General features: G+C 36.9%; 1 protein-coding gene across 4 annotated transcripts in view; it reads left to right on the top strand.

Annotated features, from left to right (window-relative positions):
• The window catches only part of LOC136826934 (uncharacterized), a 169835-nt gene extending 153349 nt beyond the window's left edge, over positions 1-16486 (top strand). The window contains exons 1-4 of one of the 4 annotated variants that reach the window (XM_067084524.1): positions 6783-6962; positions 9999-10075; positions 12004-12159; positions 14168-16486. In XM_067084524.1, coding sequence (XP_066940625.1) covers positions 10018-10075; positions 12004-12159; positions 14168-15810 — 1857 coding nt within the window. In that variant the 5' untranslated portion in view covers positions 6783-6962; positions 9999-10017 and the 3' untranslated portion in view covers positions 15811-16486. Of the gene's footprint in view, positions 1-6782; positions 6963-9998; positions 10076-12003; positions 12160-14167 lie in introns of those variants that run through there. The other 3 variants (XM_067084526.1, XM_067084523.1, XM_067084525.1) reach the window with 3 other exon arrangements.
• Positions 16487-20147: the final 3661 nt, after the last annotated feature.

Here is a 20147-nt window from a genome sequence, read left to right on the forward strand (position 1 = left end):
CCCTTCCGAGACCTATAACTACTCACAGGCAAAAGTTTAAGAATATAGTGGGCGGGTCTTAGCTGCAAAGATGGATAAATTCCACTCTCATTTATTATGAGAATTTATACAGCTTGGACACATTAATTGGATATTTGTATGTTGTACTGTAAATCACAATAGATACAGGTATTCCGTAACCTTTGCCATACATTATCATTTGCTGAGTTTTCGTCAAACAAGTGCATATAGACTTTTATAGAATAGTCGTTCTAGTTTTTTGGCAAGTTCCATGCATTATGCATTATAATTACTGAAACCATTCTAGCTACAGTTACAATTCAGCCGTGCTGGCATAACGCTAGCTGTAATCATAAACAATAGACTATAAGTCAGTGGTTGCTTGAAATATACTCAAGGGAAGCAGCCTCCTAGGCGGACCTTCCCTTGCAAAGTTGCCTGCAGGGAAGCAGCCTCTGAGGAGAGCCTTCTCCTGACAAAGGTGCCCTTAATGGATCGTTTCCCTAGAGCGCCTTGGGTCCCCTCACCTTGTGGTTCAGGTCCCCCCAGGCCCGCTTCCCCAGCCTGGCAGGAAACCTTCCTCCCTCCAAAAAAACAGCCTCTGAGGAGGTCCTTCCTCTAACAAAGGAGCCCTTAAGGGGTGGTCTCCCTGTGGCGACTACGGTTCCCTCACCATTGTGGTTCAGGTCCTACTCAGGCCCGCTTTCCCAGCCTGGCAGGAAACCCGCCTCCCTCCAGGGAGGCAGCCTCTGAGGAGGCCCTTCCCCTGACAAAGGTGTCCTTAAGGGGTTGTTTCCCTAGGGTGCCTTAGGTCCCCTTACTCTTGCGGTTCAGGTCCTCCTCAGGACCGCCTCCACAGCCTGGCAGGAAACCTGCCTCCCTCCACGGAAGCAACCTCTGAGGAGGTCCTTCCCCTGTCAAGGTGCCCTTAAGGGATGGTTTCCCCTAGGGCGCCTTGGGTCCCCTCATCCTTGTGGTTCAGGCCCTCCCCAGGCCCACTTCCCCAGCTTGGCAGGAAACCTGCCTCCCTTCAGGAAAACAGCCTCTGAGGAGGTCCTTCCCCTGACAAAGGTGCCCTTAGGGTTGGTTTCCCTAAGGGGCCTTAGGTTCCCTCACCCTCGAGGTTCAGGTTCTCCCCAGGCTCACTTCCCCAGCCTGGCAGGAAACCTGCCACCCTCCAGAAAAGCAGTCTCTGAGGAGGTCCTTCCCCTGACAAAGGTACCCTTAAGGGATGGTTTCCCTGTGGCACCTTGGGTCTCCTCACCATTGTGGTTCAGATCCTCCTCAGGCCCACTTCCCCAGCTTGGCAGGAAATCTGCCTCCCTCCACGGAAGCAGCCTCTGAGGAGGTCCTTCCCCTGACAAAGGTGCCCTTAAGGGATGGTTTCCCTAGGGCGCCATAGGTCACCTAAGCCTTGTGGTTGAGGTCCTTCCCAGCCCCGCTTCCCCAGCCTGGAAGGAAGCCTGCCTCCCTCCAGGGAAGCGGCCTCTGAAGCGGTCCTTCCCCTGGCTAAGGCGTCCTTAAGGGATGGTTTCCCTAAAGCGGCTTGGGCCCCCAGCCTGGCAGGAAATCTGCCTCCCTTCAGGGAAGCAGCCTCTGCAGAGGTCCTTCCCCTGACAAAGGAGCCCTTAAGGGGTGGTTTCCCTAGGGCACCTTGGGTTCCCTCACCCTTGTGGTTCAGGCCCTTCTCAGGCCCACTTCCCCAGCCTGGCAGGAAACCTGCCTCCCTCCAGGAAAGCAGCCTCTGAGGAGGTCCTTCCCCTGGCAAAGGTGCCCTTAAGGGATGGTTTCCCTTGGTAGCCCTGGGGCCTTAGTCCTTGCGATTCCGTCCCTCAGATGTCGTTGCTTCTCTTCTTGTTTCCATTTCATCCTGGTTTGGAGAGAACTCGCGTCCGTCTATGATAATACAGCGATGTTCCTTTACCCTGGTTTTTGAATAAGACATCCCATCTCGGAAGACTTCAGGTCGATTCGAAGGATTTCGGATCTTGCTTCTGGAGGCTCTGAAGTTGGAGTTCTACTGAGCTTTAGCGCTGGGGGCATGAGCGAATGGCTTCTCTCTCGTCCCTCTAGGAACTGGAGATCGAAGGATTCCGAAACACTTCCAAGGAAGACTCGGAAAATTTTAAACCATTTCAGCATCACTTCAACCACTCCTTTTGTTTTCTTTTCCTAATATACATTTAGGTGCTTGTCGGCGAGATTGTCCTTATTTTCATAAGTGTTCACTGTCTTTACCGTCTTTAATTCAGCTTTGCGAATAAGTACAATCCTGTTTCTGAAGACGTTTTGAAGGATCGTGGAACTTGTTCCTGGAGACTGAAGTTCACTGAGCTATAGCGTTAGGCACATGCGCTCCTCCAGGAATTGAGATTTCACCGTTCTGTTGATCCGAATTATAGGTCTGGCGATCCAAAACCCTCTATGGGGTTTTGGATCCAAAACCCCGTAGAGGGGTAGCGCCGTCAGTGCGCATCGTGCGGTGCCCTGTAGGAATTACTTAAGGTTCTTTACAGCATGCCTTCGGTCCCTAGCTGCAACCCCTTTCGTTTCTTTTACTGTGCCTCCTTTTGTATTCTCTTTCTTCCATCATACTTTTGTATTCTCTGTCTTCCATCATACTTTCAACCCTCTCCTAATAATTGATTCATAGTGCAACTGTGAGGTTTTCTTCCTGTTACACCTTTCAAACCTTTTGCTGTCAATTTCCATTTCAGCGCTAAATGACCTCTAGGTCCCGGTGCTTGTCCTTTTGGCCTAAATTCTATATTCAATTCAATTCAATAGGCTGCTGGCTATCCAAAAACTTTCTTTCGCTACTTCTCGTAAAAATTCTTGAAAGCCTGCACTCCGTGGTCCTCCTCTCCTCTTGATTCCTCGTCGTGCTTACCTCGAGTGGAGAACTTGTCTCCCAAATGTGAATAATAGAAATATTGCCTCTTTATAAATCGCCTAAAGCTGGAACGTCGACTCCATAATGCACCGCGATGTAGTCCCTGTTTTCATGACTAAACAATTGTTCACAGAATTCGGTTGTAAATTGTAAACTCTTTACCTTGTTCTTAATCAGATTTTCGAATAAACAACATCCTGTCTCTGAAGACGATTTGAAGGATATCCGATCTTGTTTCTAGAGATTTTGAAATTTGTGTTTTATTGAGCTATAGCATCGCCTTTAAAGTCAAGAATTATAAATTTTCATTAGATATTAATCACTGAGACCGCCGACAGTATTTCATGTGCTCATGCCGCACACTAATTCAACGTGGAGAGAATGATTGATCTTTAGAAGATCTGACGTTGCTGGCCCGAGATCGTTGATTCTGGTTCTGTCTTGATTTGCCGTCGTCGTCAAGGGGCGTATGACCCCTTAATGCCACCGGTTTTATTTGGAAGAAATATATTATATATATATATATATATATATATATATATATATATATATATATATATATATATATATATATATATATATATATATATATATGTATGTATATATGTATATATATATATATATATATATATATATATATATATATATATATATATATATATATATATATATATATATATATATATATATATATATATATATAATAAAATATATATATAAACAAAATGTAACACATAGACATATTGCTAACGGGTTTGGACGCAATCTGTTATATACTGATATAGGGAAGATTATGTAGAAGCATCTAGGAAGCCAGGTAACCCTCGCTAAGTAATCAGTCATATCCCGCTTTCACCTTGTCGAGAAAAGCAACTTCTTCCCCGGGATCTATTTTATCCGAAACCCATAGCCTTCCCACTTTTCAGAGGTGAGTCTATTACCTCGTTCCTTTAATTATGCCCTGGGTAAAGTAAGAACGTTAATTTACGTTCCGTCGGTATTGCTGAAAATTAGACATGTTCCTACCCCATTTAAAGCATATACATTTACATTTTTTTTACAATATATCGATATCCACCTTGGATGGGGTGACGTCAGAAGGGTACAGCCTTCCAGTGTCTCGGTAAGTCTATAGGGATGATGTTGCTAGCCGCAAGCGCTTTCCTTGAAGAGGCGTGATGTATTTTCAGTTGGATGGACCGGTAGGCCGAACCACGGATTTAGTAAACGTGTAAATGTACAGTATATGGGTGTTTATAGAGATGAATGTGTATATATATATATATATATATATATATGTATATATATATATATATATATATATATACATACATACATACATACATATAGATATATGGTGTGTGTGTGCGTTTGTTTGTTTGTTTGTGTATATATATATATATATATATATATATATATATATATATATATATATATATATATATATGTATGTGTGTGTGTGTGTGTGTGTGTGTGTGTGTTTGTATATATATATATATATATATATATATATATATATATATATATATATATATATATATATATATATATAAATATATATATAATGGAGAAGTACAACTATACTTACAATGATTTTCCTATCAAACGACTTTAAACTGAAAAGAAAATATCGCAAATAGTATAGTTTTCGTATAGATAGATGGAGAGATAATCTAAACGAATACTAAAAAAAAGAAATTTTCAAATAAACAAAACGAGAAAAATAAACGACCAGACCGACTCGCGACCCCGAAATAGTGAACACACTCCCCACTCACATTTTATTGAACGGAACTTACCATCAAAGACCCGGCAACCTTTTATCAGCGAGTCACGAGACCGCTTTTTCTTCTTCGACCGCAACAGTTCCACTGCGTCCGAAAAGTAAGCTAGCCGCCCGGCCCCTCTCCCCCGGACTGAGAAAAGCAATGCGGTCAGTTCAATTTACGCCATGACACCCTGAAACAGTTTGCTGCCTCCGAGCAAGTTACGGCGCCTTTGCTTACGCCACTAAACAGAATAAAAGCGCGTTTAACATCATTCAGAATTCTCTCTCTCTCTCTCTCTCTCTCTCTCTCTCTCTCTCTCTCTCTCTCTCTCTCTCTCTCTCTCTCCGTCATTTTCTTCTTAGTCTGAAGTGAAGTTTAAGGTCAAAAGACTTAGGAGCAATGGATATTATAGTGGGAGAATGGTGTAGGAAGTGGCGGAATCCTAAATGGTTGTTTATCCTTTCAACACACTGTGATTCTTACCCTTGGTACCTATTTGTATGGAAAAGGATATGTTTTTCATTCTCTCGAAAACTATACATAATATATAAATATATATATGTATATATACTATATATACATATATATATGTTATATATATACATTTATTTATATTTATATATATTATACATTTAGTATATTATATATTATATATATTATATATATATATATATATATATATATATATATATATATATATATATATATATATATATATATATATATATATATATATATATATATATATATATATATATATGGGGTACTTTTATTCCCTCGGCTACTTCAAGTTTAATGTACCAATCTTTCAATCTTTATTTTTGGCCAGTTCTTATTTTTCTAACAATGATTGATATTATGGACCCCTCATTATATCCAAAGTATAGGCTATATATATACTTATATATACACATATACATATATATACACATATGTAGTATGTGCGTCTGTATATTCGCACCTTTCCAAATGTTACAAACATGACTGGCTACTTGTGCTAGTATTAGCTTAGGGGTTAAATAGTTTTTATAAATTAATGTACAGCATGAACCGAACTAATGATAAACTCTGTGAGCTGTCGCTGACCATCATAAAGATATATTCAGCACTGAATGCTAAAAATTCTCAATCAACCGGTGAGTGGCCAAAGACTTAAGAAAGCTATTCTTTAAGAACGACATCAGAAAAAATTGGTATTTTCAAAATCTTCCTGGAAAAATACAGCGTAAAAACATTTCGCGATGATTCACTGAAACGTCAAGTGTTTTGGGGGGGAAAATATCCCATAATTAACTGATGATTTGTCATAATTTTTGGGCAAATGAATGGCGAATTGGGAAAAAGTCTCCTTTTTACACAAATACATGCATACATACATGCAAACATACACACACACATTATATATATATATATATGTATATGCATATATTATATTATATTATATATATATATATATATATATATATATATATATATATATATATATATATATATATATATATATATATATATATATATATATATATATATATATATATATATATATATATTCATATATACGAATATATTACAGAAGGGTAATGGCCCAGCAACCTCACATGTTGAGAAGCCGTAAGGCAGTTCCCAACTCGCCAAACCCTCAAAAGGGGAAACAATTATGTGAAAGTATATATAGGTACATATATATGTGCGCGCGCGTGTGTGTGTGTGTGTGTGTGTGTGTGTTTTTCTTGTTTGGGTTTTCACTTTGAAATCCATTAATATTTTAACTTGTACTCTTGCTATAGATTTCGGTGGTTTTGTTTTATCTCCCCCTCTCAGTAAAAACCTTAGTCTCCTTCTCTTTACACGTGTGCGTGTTATCATGTTTTCTTTATTGCTTTCAAATTACGAAGTATTCAGGGATTCCCATATAAATATTCATAACAAAATACCATGAGAAAAGTAGTAGAGCTTCATTCTCAGTCACCCTTGTCTCCTAATAATTTAATGCTTCTAAGAATGTGACGACTGAATATGCAATGACATGACAGGATGCTTGGCAGTAGAGGTCAGTTGAACACTGTTTCGTTTTCTTTTTCCCCTCAGTCAGTTATGGTAACTGACAGCGTGTGTAACCGTCTAAATTCAGAACAAGGAAAAAGAATGGTTGAATTTTCACGTGAGTTTTCCTTCAAGCACCGAATGACGTCAGACGATGAACGCACGCCTGTCCTCTCAGTCCTGCACTTAAAAAGCACCCCTCGACGATCTAGGCACCATTCCATTTTCTGAGGTCGTGACTCGAACATTATCTCTGCGTAAGTTTAAGGACGAATTCCTCCGCTGAGTGTTGCATGTACCTCCTCAGCTGTGTCGCCTGTGTTTATGTTTCAAGACGCACTTCCCTTTGCTGAAGGGGACTTGAAGAGATTCTCTCTCTTTCTCTAGTCTTGTTTTGTAAAGAACTGGCCTTTTCCACGCGAACACGGGATACAGATTGTGGAAACACGGGCTGATGGAGAGTGACGCCTTTACCAGATAGGATATTATTTCCTACTGCCCTGAACATTTTGTGATCGGTGGCAGTTGGCTGTGAAGTGGAAGTGACGAAAATGTTGAACATGGTGATGTCAAGGAGAGTTGTGAAGTTACCAGCCCGAGGTGTAACAGCATTACTGAAGACGAGACGACATGAATTATTGTCACGTTTGATTAAGTATCATTAATGTACTGGAATATTTATCTGAAAACGTAGGGTTCCCCATATATGATAGGCTGTGTGTTATATGTCAGTGCAGTTTTACATAAATATTCCATTGACAAGGCTTGCCTAACTGAAATTTGATATCCTAGAGCCAGTGTTTTTTTTTATGTAAAGCAGGTAAAATTCAAGGAGACATGTTACACGTGAAACTACTGCACAGTATCATAACCCATCCTTAAAACTTATGAATATGAATGGTGCAGTAAGTTGGCCGCTTCGTGTTATTATTTTAGATTAATCTGGCCTTGCCATAGTACTGCCTGTTGTGAGGAGGGCAGTTCATACGAATGTTGATAATATTATGGTGTGCAACGTCTTCCGTGATTTGAAAAAGTTGGAAATATCCGGTGGGGTTATCAGCTGTCCCAAAATGCGTTATTGCCGGACGGAGGGTGAATGAAACTTACACCGCCTAAAATACGAAAATAAAAATAAGAAATAATTATAATGATATAATAAAGAAAATGTAAATGCTGGACTGCACTCTAGATTCTTTGTCGCTTTTACAGACATTGAAAACTGGGGAAAACGAACATGAATCTTTTGTATAGAATTTTAATAATTCAGTTAGTCAATTACATCTTGTAAAACAGTTTTACTGCTTGTCACTTTTTTTTTTATTAATTTGCGGTAATTGTAAAGATTCATAAAATAGTCGTGATTCATCTGGCATGTCTCAGAATTTCTGTATACTTATTTATTTACTTATTAGCTATTTTCGTCAGTGTTTACTCTATCTCCCTTCTCATGGTTTTGTTTCTGTCTGTTTTACATGAATGTGGCTGTGTCTGTTACCATGCTTTTTAAAGGAGTCGCCTCTTTTAGAGTAAATGTAATAGTGTAGAAAATAACACCAATAGCAATTATAATTTTCTAGTTTATTTGTTATAACACGATTGCGACCTGCACCAAACCCTAAGGATTTGTTGCAAGTTAAGCCCACGCTCAACCCTCTTTTTTTTTTCCTCTTCGTGCCAGAAGTACTACACTAATGACAACCACAATAAACTGAAGCCTACAAATTCAGATAGGAATGGAAAGCATCAAACGGAAATGAGCACTTTTCTCTGAACAATTTGGCGGGACGTTGCTCCACGATGACTTTAGATGAGACTAAATGAAACAACTCCCTGTTTCCTGAATTTTCACATAAACGAACGCATCATCTCCTTCATTCGTTCAAGATGATTTAGGGCTCTACATAGGAGACGAATTCTTACATGCATGCGCGTGAAAAATTGACAAAGGCACGCGTGTATATATATGTTTATATATATATATACACTGTATATATATGTGTGTGTGTGTGTATATATATATATGTGTGTGTTTGTGTGTGCGTGTTTGTTATATTATATTCATATACATGTATATTACTAAGAAATCACAAAAGTAAGCGCGTGATTTTGTTTATCAGCTGAAGCCACTGGGAAAATTCAAAATGAAACGACAGAGTGCCAAGTACTTTCGTGTATTTTAACACATCTTCCAGGCACAAAGATGTGTTAAAATACACGAAAGTACCTGGCACTCAGTCGTTTCATTTTGAACTTTCCCAGTGGCTTCAGCTAATACATGTAGCCTATATATACATATATATATATATATATATATATATATATATATATATATATATATATATATATATATATATATATGCACACACATACATTCATACACTCAGTGTGTGTATTTGTGCGTGAGTGTGTGTATCTGCTTGCCGTACGTAAGTATGGGTTCGACGTGCTTGTGATGTACCTTATGTATAGGTGTTGGAAGCAGCTAATCTGGAGGTTTATTGCACATGAAGTTCAACCAAGATTCAGTACTGTGAATATGACAGTCAACATTGTCATTTTTTCTGTGAAGCCGACTCTTGTTAGAGGAATATATATTATATGTACTGTATATATGTATATATATATATATATATATATATATATATATATATATATATATATATATATATATATATATATATATATACATTGTTTCTAAGCCAGGCAACGGTTCGAATCTTGCGAGGGACGAAGCATTTATCAGTTATAATTCTCCTTGGGTGTAAGTTATTTCCAAGTTGTAATGAATTCAGTATTAATCAATATTTGTGGCTTAATGTTTGTGAATATCACAAAGCCTTGTGTTTATAAATTTATTTATATATATATAAAATATATATGAAATTCATTATATATATATATATAATATATTTTTATATATGTTATCCGAAGGAATTTTTAGTTGATAATAAGTTCATCGTACACGAACCACGGAAGACAAGAACTCAGGACTACAGTGACACATTAAACCACACGTCCATCAAGGATATATATATATATATATATATATATATATATATATATATATATATATATATATATATATATATATATATATATATATATATATATATATATATATATATATATATATATATATATATATATATATATATATATATATATAAGTGTGTGTGTGTGTGTGTATGTATATAGTGTGTGTGTGTGTGTGGATGTGGCCGTACATACTTTTATTTATTTCGCCTCGTTTTCGTGAAAATTTGCCATATATTCCTTTCTGTCTTTTACAGATTCTTCTGTGGACTCAGAATGTGTCAGCTGTTCAGCCCACTTACTCTCTCAATGCTTCTGGTAGGGTTAGCGTGTGGTAGGTATTGAGAACTCTTTACTCAGCCATTTGAAAGAATGAGACACTCGACTTGAGCGAGTTATGCACATTTTCATGTTGAAATTTCGTTCATTGCTTGAATGAAACATTATTATTATTATTATTATTATTATTATTATTATTATTCTTTTAAACAGGTCTTATTAAAAGGATGGCTGTATTTCGAATTTATCTTATATAGTGTCTTTTCTGTTCTCCTTATGACTTTTCAGGCTCAGTGATGTTAGTCAGTAACTGGCCGATATTCATGTTGAAAAGGACAGTTGCGGAATATTGGAAGTCTTTTATTACAATATTCAATCAGAAATCGTTCGTCTGGGTTCAAGTTCTATTGTAGGTACCGTACATGTTTCGACCAGCTCGTTGTCATCTTTGCAGGAGGTCTGAAGAAACGAGTATTTTAGGGGAGGTTGATCGGTGCTGAATTATGATTGGCTGCCCTGGGGCAACCCTCGGGCGGAGCCTTCCCATCAAGTTCTGTTTTCGTCTTGCGTGCGAGTGCTGAGGATGAAGAGAATCGGGGCATGTACACCCTCGGGCGGACCCCTCCCATCCAAGTTCTGTTTTCGTCTTGCGTGCGAGCGGCGTTGTAGTGCTGAGGATGAAGAGAATCCCGGGCAGCCAATCATAATTCAGCACCGATTGACCTCCCTATAAATACCAAGCGAGCACCTCGTTTCTTCAGACCTCCTGCAACCACGTCCAGAGGATGACCAACATGTCGACGGTACCTACAATAGAACTTGAACCCAGACGAACGATTTCTGATTGAATATAATAAAAGACTTCCAATATTCGCACACTGTCCTTTCCAACAATGAATCATAATGAATAGAAAATTATTGCATTATCCTTTTTATAAGATTATTATTATTATTATTATTATTATTATCTACGCACGCAAGATAAAGGTTCTTGTTTGCGTAATATTATTGTTATTGTTACTAACCTGATTTTTCCTCAGATTTTTATCATGTTAGACAGTAATAGACTTTGTTCTGGAGTCATCACTCGACCCTAACAGGTGTGAAATAACCTAGACCTAATGTTCAAGGTCACAGGCATACTTTTTCTGCCAGAAATCAAAATTACAATGGAAAATAACTTTATTGTTATATGAGTCACGCACAAATATTGTGTGATATGAAAGTTTCATTACTAGTGCCATTAATCAAAATGTCTAATTCTAAAAATCGCTTATTAAAAATTCCCTCTTTTATCACCTCTCCATAAAATGTCAGCATATATGCAAAGCTCTCCAACATACAGAACTTCTGTAAAAGAGCCGGTAACTTCCCTTTCTTGTAATCAAATTTGAAAAACAATCTTGACATATTTCTTATGGTGTCATATTCGTAGTTGTTTTTAATATACTTAATTTCGTAAACATTTAGGAGCATATTTTTACCTTCCGAAACTTCAAAAGCCTTTCCTACCAAGGAGAAACACATGATTTAATTTCTGGCATCATTTTAGGGGTTAGGGTATTTAAGCAATATTATTGCTATTTTTTATGGCATTAGTTTTTCTTATGTGATGCCAGTACACGAGTTCTTATGCAGTTTTCGGATAGATATATTCAATCCACATTAAATATGTTTTATATTCCCTACAATCGTGCGGGGTTATTCCATTTTGAAATCATGAACTTGACATTCAGCATGGTCTATATGGTTAATTATGTGTTGAAATGTCTCCCGGAATGAAAGAAAAAACTGATAGTTAAAGATATCTGTTTTGGGTTATGCTTTTATATAGTAACTTACCCGTCAAACTAGGTAAAAGTCTGCCAGTATAAGTTATACTAACGACCTGTGACTTCATTTTGCGTTCAGTGTGCGCTTTCTACATAACATCTTATTCCAGAGAGCGTAAATAATCTTTTCGTGGTCTCTGAATACTCCCAGGCGGTCCATTCCAAAACAGCGGCGGATCTCCGAACAGCCTCTTTCCTCATCACTCAAAATCAAAGGAAGATGACTCGCATGGCTTTAATTATCAAAGAAGAATAGCCACCCAGAAGTTGATCAAATGTTCTGGACATGGCCTGCAGCCTTCTAAAGGTACAATGCTTCTCTCTCTCTCTCTCTCTCTCTCTCTCTCACATTGTGTGTATTTTTTTCGTTTTCTTCAACATTGTTTCCTCTCCTAGGAGATGGTTCAAGAGAAAAAATTAACAAGTAAAAAATGCGCCGAAGTTTCTCTGACGCAATCGAGTTTTCTGTACAGTGTATAATCAAGGCCACCGAAAATAGATCTATCTTTCGGTGATCTCGGTATAATGCCGTATGAGCCACGGCCCATGAAACTTAACCACGGCCAGGTGGTGGCCTGTTCTATATCGTTGCCCGACGCACGAAGATTGCTAACTTTAACCTTAAATAAAATAAAAAGTACTGAGACTAAAGGGCTGTAATTTAGTATGTTTGATGATTGGCGGGTGGATGATCAACATATCAATTTGCAGCCCTCTAGCCTCAGTAGTTTTTAAGATCTGAGGGCGGACAGAAAAAGACGGAAAGACAGACAATAGTTTTCTTTTACAGAAGACTAAAAGTGGACGCTGCCACATTTTTTTCTTTAATTCTAGAATCGTGGATGAATCTTTAGTGCGGAACAGTTCCACAGCAGTAGCCACCTCATTCAGTTATTCATAATGTTCACCAGCAGTGCGTCGAATGCCCCAAGCATACTGCCTTTCATCTCTAATTTGCACGCACTTTTTCGCTTATTGAATATTTAATCCGTTCCGTTGCAATACCACTTTCAAGCCAAATATCCAGCAACTTCAAGGTCTTCCTCTTCTTTGCCCTTTAAAACTAATGAATTATGCTCGCTTTACCAACCTATGTTCTGCTTTTTAAGCATGGCCGAACTAGCTCATATCATTGTGATCAATCCATTCACTTATGTTAATGTCTTTACCTCTCCTGTGTATCTCCAGATTTCTTGTCTTTTCAGTCCTCATTATGCCACATATACTGTGTAAACAAAACCATCTCGTTCGTTTTATTTGCAGTCAGTATACACTTCCGTAGAGGAGAGTTGGTTCAACAATCCCGTCAAACATTCCAACTTTGGATTTCACGGACGTTACTACATTCCTTGTTCATCCTTTTCTGTGATGCACATTTTCTCATCTTAATATCATCCTATCTGTTATCTTTGCTCCTAAAATAATATCTTTGCCAGTCAACCTATTATGGTCATTCATATATTAATTGCTCTATAATCCTGGTTTCCATTTACTCTCATAACCTTACTCTTGCTCACATTTACTTTCAACATTTTCCCCCAGCAAACCATAGCCACTTTGTAAGATGATGCTGAAACGTCTCCTTAGAGCCTAAAGACAAAACGAAGGGTTTAAAATCGCAAATCCTTCAATTTTTTCATAATGTATTTTTACATCTTGATATTCGTTTCTATTGTAGCTTTGTTCTACAGATTTATACTAAAGTCTTCAGCTTTTAATATACATCTGTTGTATAAACCTACTGAACACCTGCCATATTCTCATATGTTATTCAATTACAAAATAAAATATTTTGAAGAAGATAAAAGAGGGAAGACGTTGCATGTTTTACCTCTCACTATAGCAATAAGTATCAGTATTATTGAAATAAGGTTTTGGTGATGCTTTCATGAGAATCACTCCTAGCTGAACACTCACTACCCTAGTTTTCTCGTTCTGTGCTTTTTAACCGACCTGTTTTAGTTTCATAGAGAGTGAGGGCAAGATGTGGCCCAGAGTATCGGGCTAGTTTTTGTCACTGTTAATGATTTGTCCCCTTTTCATGTATGTTTTTTTGTATAGAACAGTTCTGAGGCCTTGAGCTATCTGTTTCTAGTAAAATGGTCCTCAGTATCCACAAATTTTTAAAGATTGGTTCATGTTTCTTCGAGAACTCAGTTAGTAATTCAGGAGAGCAAAATTTACTAAATTATATTTGTGATTAATTTGTTTATGGGCAACAGAGATGCTGCCAAATGACTAGCTACACACCCTTTCTTGACAGGCGACCCTTCATCTTCATTGTCGCTGAAGAATACCTTGTTCTTTCTTTGCAGATAACTGTAGGACATTTTATCACTGCGTTGATTTAAGCGAACACGGACTACACTGGTTGGCCTTCAGGTTCACATGCCCCAAGGGTATGTTCTTTGATAGCCAAGCGAAAGATTGCTTCTGGTTGGATCGGCGGAACTCAAAGTATCCAAAGTGCACCAGGGACGCATCTGCTGAGGAAGGTGTGACATTCTATCCTGGTGATAAACTGGAAGACAGGGCAGCCCTTGTTGTTAATTCTGACTTCGAAACCAACTCTTGTGAACATATTATAGGCGAAGCATCTTTATTCAGCACAAGTGTTAGTGGGTATAAAAGGGACATTGAATTTCTCCTGAAAGAAATGCCTGAAATATGCCATGCTGTTGCTAATGCAAGTAACTCTCTTCATGAGATCAAAGCAAAGCAATTCTTAATTGTACCTCCATCAGAAACCATTATGTTTAGGAATGTATCACTGGAGTATAATAGAGATTTGCTCTTTCTCCAGCAGACAGTTGATGCCTTGATAGGGAATGAAGGAATATTAAAATCGCTGAAGAGAATTTTGTTGTCGGTTAAAGATTTTGAAATCAGCTTCAGGAGAGAGCTATTGAAAAACAGAAAACCAGCTGCGGCAATTTCGAAAGGGATGCCTCTTCTGAAGAATACAGAGGAGGCAAAGAAGGAGTTTATTGAGTTAACAGGAAATGTCAAAACATGTTTGAACTTCTCTGCCTACGGCTACTCATCACAGGCAATGATGACTTTCCTAGTTGATGACCTCAGTGAGCACCAAAGTGACCCAGAAACAGGAGAAATCGAAGATTATGTAATGGATCCTTTGGAAGAATTCTTCCAGTATGTGAATGATATGGGTAGAGATATCGTAATCGATGCGCAGTATCTACAGATTCAAATATCAGATTTTTTGAAAGCCTTGTGGGAAAGCTATTCAGACTTCAGGAATTATCGCATCACTGCAGTAGGAGCTCTCGGCCACTTGCATAAGGAAAAACTACAATCATTGGCAGAAATAGATAAAACCAAAGCGGAGGTGGTGAAGATATCAGATGAGCTGCAGAGCAAATTGTCTTATCTGTCTTTAGTACCTGAGCCCCGTAAAAGTTCTGGCTCATTTTTTGACTCTGATCGTGGCATCAGCATCCGTGTTTTAGTCAACATCTTTCATGACATTTGGAATATTGTCAAAACTCGTGAATACCCCGTCCCTCGTCGAGTCGCAAGACTGCGCACCAGGGAACAAATGCAACATCACAAAGATCAAGTCATTCAGATGAATGCAGAGCTGAAACGGTTGAATGGGAAAATACTGATGTTGGAGGGAGACATCCCTGTCTTAGAAGAAGAGATGCTGCGCCTGCAAGAACTGGAAGACGAAGCCAAAAAACTGTTGAATGATTCTTACTGGCTTGTGTCTGGGGTCGTCAGGGTATTGTCAATCCTACGGGAGATCGAGAATATTTTCACTGCAGTCGTCAGGACGGCTCAAGGTGACATTTCAAAGGCCAGAACGTTTCGTTCAGGTCCTTTGCGCACAGTCACGAGGTTTCACCTGTATATGGCCATTGAAAATCTCAAATGGAACTGGATTCATGTCGGTCGCGACATGGACACATTAGAAGGATGTGGTGCTCACAAGTAACCACAGGAAAATATGCTGTGTACTGGGGTATCTTAGCGCTACTGTGAAGGGGGGATATCGCTCGCCAGTTCCTAGTCAATAGTTGTAGCATTTCGTTTATTATGAAAGATTTGGTAGTGATACCATTATTATTATTATTATTATTATTATTATTATTATTATTATTATTATTATTATTATGTATTCATTTCATTACAAAGAGAAGAGGTAACTTCTTATGTATATATATTTAAAATATTAAGAACCAAGAAAAATGCTTTCTTTCCCCTGAATTCGGTGCAGCGAATAACTTCAGGTCTGAAATTAACTTCAGTGTTTAATGTTAGGCTTTCACTGCTATACTAACATAACGTGTCATGAATGATGGCGTGACTGCTTGTGTGATTTAGTACTATAAATTAACGTCCAACAGCTGTTGTCGATGCAGGGAAAAAAAGTGAATGCGGTATTTGCCGATTCATTGATTTAAAAGGGGAAAAGAGTGTTATTCTAAATCTGTACTACTCAGCAGCATTTATAGCGTCCGTTCATGCCTAGAAATTCTGTAAATCGTTAGGATCATGAAAATTTGAATAAATTCCCTTGAAAAATGCTAATGATAAGAGGTTATGTCCTGTAACTTCCAGCTGACTGGAATTCGAAGATTTCCGACTTGATAAGGTTCTGTGAACTTAGAAATGCGTGTTAATTTAAAAACTTCATATCTGAAAACTCTTGACGCGTGTAACTAAAGTTATGCAAGTTTCAAAGTAAAAGCTAATTTATCCTGACATGCGTCGAGCAACTGAAGTCTTTTCTGTCATAAAATGATCAGACCTGCTTGGAAAGATAAAAGTTTTAATGAAAGATTCTCTGTATTGCAAAACACGGTAGGACTTCATCTGTTAGCAGATACATCACACAAACTTACTCCCACAGTGAATTCATTCTGGTTAATAAGTTAAAGTCTGTATGTGTTGCGAAGAATACGGACTTTGGAGGTTGTCTGGACTCATTTCAGATGTTCATTGAAGTTTATCTCTAGCTCGATAGCTATTACTCTTATGGAAGACCTACTGCACATTAGCTCGTCATATTAAGTTCAACCCAAGAATCACTTATGATGGTCATCCTCGACGATTTTCAACTCGTAACTTTGACCTGCTTTTTTTTTGGGACTTTTTTTTTATAAAGGCAAATATATCCTGCTATAAAATAACACCAGAATGAGAACCAGGGTGGGAAGAGTAACTTCACGGACAGCGAACAAAGTAAAATGTTGTCAATCACAACTCTGGCCTAATGACTGAAAGATTTTATTCGGCCATTGCTGTTGACAGCTTATCCACTCCATGCTTCTCATTCCTCAGCCACAGCACCTGTCAGGCTTTGCATTCACATAAGTCCTCGGTGGAAATCAAAAGTTCAAGAGTCCGTCGGGTTTAATTTGTCATGATATATATATATATATATATATATATATATATATCTTTCCTGTAATACTACAGTGTAAATAAAATAAGAATGTCCATACCAATTCTTACTAGAATTTGAACTCAGTGTAATATGAAAATAAGAAGGCCCATAAAACACTATTTAAACGTTCTTCCTTCCTTCGTGTTTCCCTGTTCTTTAAACTTGTGCATTATTTTATGAAAGGAGATTTCAATGGCTCCGATTTCTTCAGGTTCTTGTTGGTTTTTGATGTGCAGATTCCAGCATCTTTCTTTTTGTACGGACAGCTACTCTTGAAAACCAACTCCGCCCCCACCAGTTAGATTCATTTAGATTGCTGTGCTGCTGTTATTCTTTCGAGAGCGTATCCGTAAGATTCAAAGAAAAACTCCGGCTTCTTCCTTTGTTATTTAAGTATACGTTAACGAGCGAACTCGAAATCTTGTTTTCATCGTATGGAAGCTTTATTTTGTTGTTGAAATCTGTTCCATTGGGATATATATATATCGATAATATAGTTGCGTTATATATATCCATATATATCCTAAGTCCTCTGAGAATAGGTTGCACCTACCATGATTTTTATACGTATATAAGAAATATATAGCGAAGGTGGGTTTTATATACTGTAAATGCATACCTGTTCTGTTTTCTTATGATCATACATCTAGGAACGGCAGTCCTTTTCCCATGTTTTAAATTTTATATTTTATTAAAGTATATTTGTCCCAGTAAAGATATGTTCCAATGTACCTAGATAATTACACAACTAATCACAGAAAAATTTAAACAAGAAAAAACAAAATCGGCAATACTTGAACAACTTTAATGTTGTTTGAGGATGTTTAAACTTCCCTGGTCTTAATTCACTAGAAAGGGTGATAACAAGTTCAGCAAAACTAAAGCTAGAACAAAACTTTATGTTTATCACTAGTAATTCTATGTCTTTTTTTGCCTTATGAGCAGCAATATTTGTTGTGGGATCTTTCGTTAATTTGTCGTAGGTCTCCGCATCGTTTAGAAGTTCTTGAACAATTAATGATGATGATATCCCCTTTTTCCTAACTAATTTCAACGTTTAAATAGTGGCCTTCTTATATATATATAATATAATACTATTTTATATATATATATATATATATATATATATATAATATTATATATATTTATTTATATATTTATAATGTTGTTCAGTACTGATAATTACATAACTGATCACAGAATTTAAACAAGAAATTTGAAAAAACTGCTTCCTGGTCTTACTAGCAAAACTAAAGGAACAAAAACAACACAAAAATTTGATGGTCAACAAATGAAACACTATTTTCTTAATAACTTTAAATACAAAAATTTAAATTAGTAAACTAGAAATTTGAAAAAAAATTTACTATTACTTAAATCAACACAAAATTTTTAATTCTTGAGTTAAATTATTAAACAAAACTAAATCAAAAATTTTAATTTATCAAGAAATCAAATTAAGCAAAATTTAAACTATTAAGAATTACTCATGATTTGAAAAGAAATCTTAGTAAATGAAAATTAAATCAAGTATGCAATGTTAAATTATCAAGGAATATTTAAAATGCCACGTAAATAGATGTTAAATTACCAGTATATAAAATGTGAAAAATCAAGAGATTACAAACACAAGAACACACAAAAATACACAAAAGATTTACCAATAATAATTTCACCAAGGCAAAAATTCTCTCAACATACCTTATTTTACCATGGTAATAATAAGTAAAATTCACTTTCCCGTACACAAACTTGTGAAAACTTTCACAAAATCACCTGAAATGCAGCTGCTTGAGATTCACAAAACACACTTTTTTGTTAGGCGGCGTTACAACTTTTCCTACATTCAGCTCTCAAAAGCTAAGATTAATACCAGTGACCACACAAATATTTCACATTAATAATCTCTCTCTTTTGGAGAAAGAGAGAGAGAGAGAGAGAGGGAACCAACAAGAACAGTCTCTGAAAGCAGAATGAACAGACTTTTGGATTCCAGTTAGAAATGAAACAATCAGATGACATCATTATTAAGACATTTTGGGAATGAGATTTGAGAGAAAGTTCTAGAAAAAGGAAGATGACGTCACTTCCAGAGAAAAACGTTTTGAACTGCAATCTTACAAAACATGGCGTAATTGATCAAGAAATGTGCTTTTACCCTCATAAAGGCATATGTGACTTGAACAAAAAATCATATGGGATGCGATTAGAACAATATGGGATCAGAGCAATGTAATCTTAAACATGAAGTAATTGCCATGTGCTTCAGTGCAACACTTGTTCATATTTCTCGAAAGGTACACATCTTTACCAGAAAATTGTATAGGATGCAATCAGAACAATATATGTAACATTGTGAAATCATTCATCTTCTTCTCATATGGGACAAAGCTTTTACAGAAATCTTAACACGATCAAAACAGACTGCAAATGGCTAATTATAACTGGCATGTTTTAAAAACGAAACAAAAAACCCGAGTTGGTTTCCAGAACGGAGCCGCTATTGTCATTTCTCGCCTGCCAACGTATTTTCTTTCACGATGACACTCGAAGCAAAACAAGCCTTCAATACCACACACCTGTTGCTGATATACTACGCAACTATTAAAAATGTATTATTAATTCTAAATTATGCTGTCAAGTTATCTAAATCATTAAAACTTTTGAGATCTGACATTACACTACATACGATATTTCAACAATTATTGTTATTACACATAACACATGGTAAACAGAAAGAATAAATATATCAAAACCATGGATGATATACATATTAAAAGGCAATATCGTGAAAATTACACTACATAAGATATTTCAACAATAACTGTTATTACACATACCACATGATAAACAGAAGAGTAAATATATCAAAACCATGGGAT

The sequence above is a fragment of the Macrobrachium rosenbergii genome, chromosome 41, assembly GCF_040412425.1.
Source record: "Macrobrachium rosenbergii isolate ZJJX-2024 chromosome 41, ASM4041242v1, whole genome shotgun sequence".
NCBI classification, from domain to species: Eukaryota; Metazoa; Arthropoda; class Malacostraca; order Decapoda; family Palaemonidae; genus Macrobrachium; species Macrobrachium rosenbergii.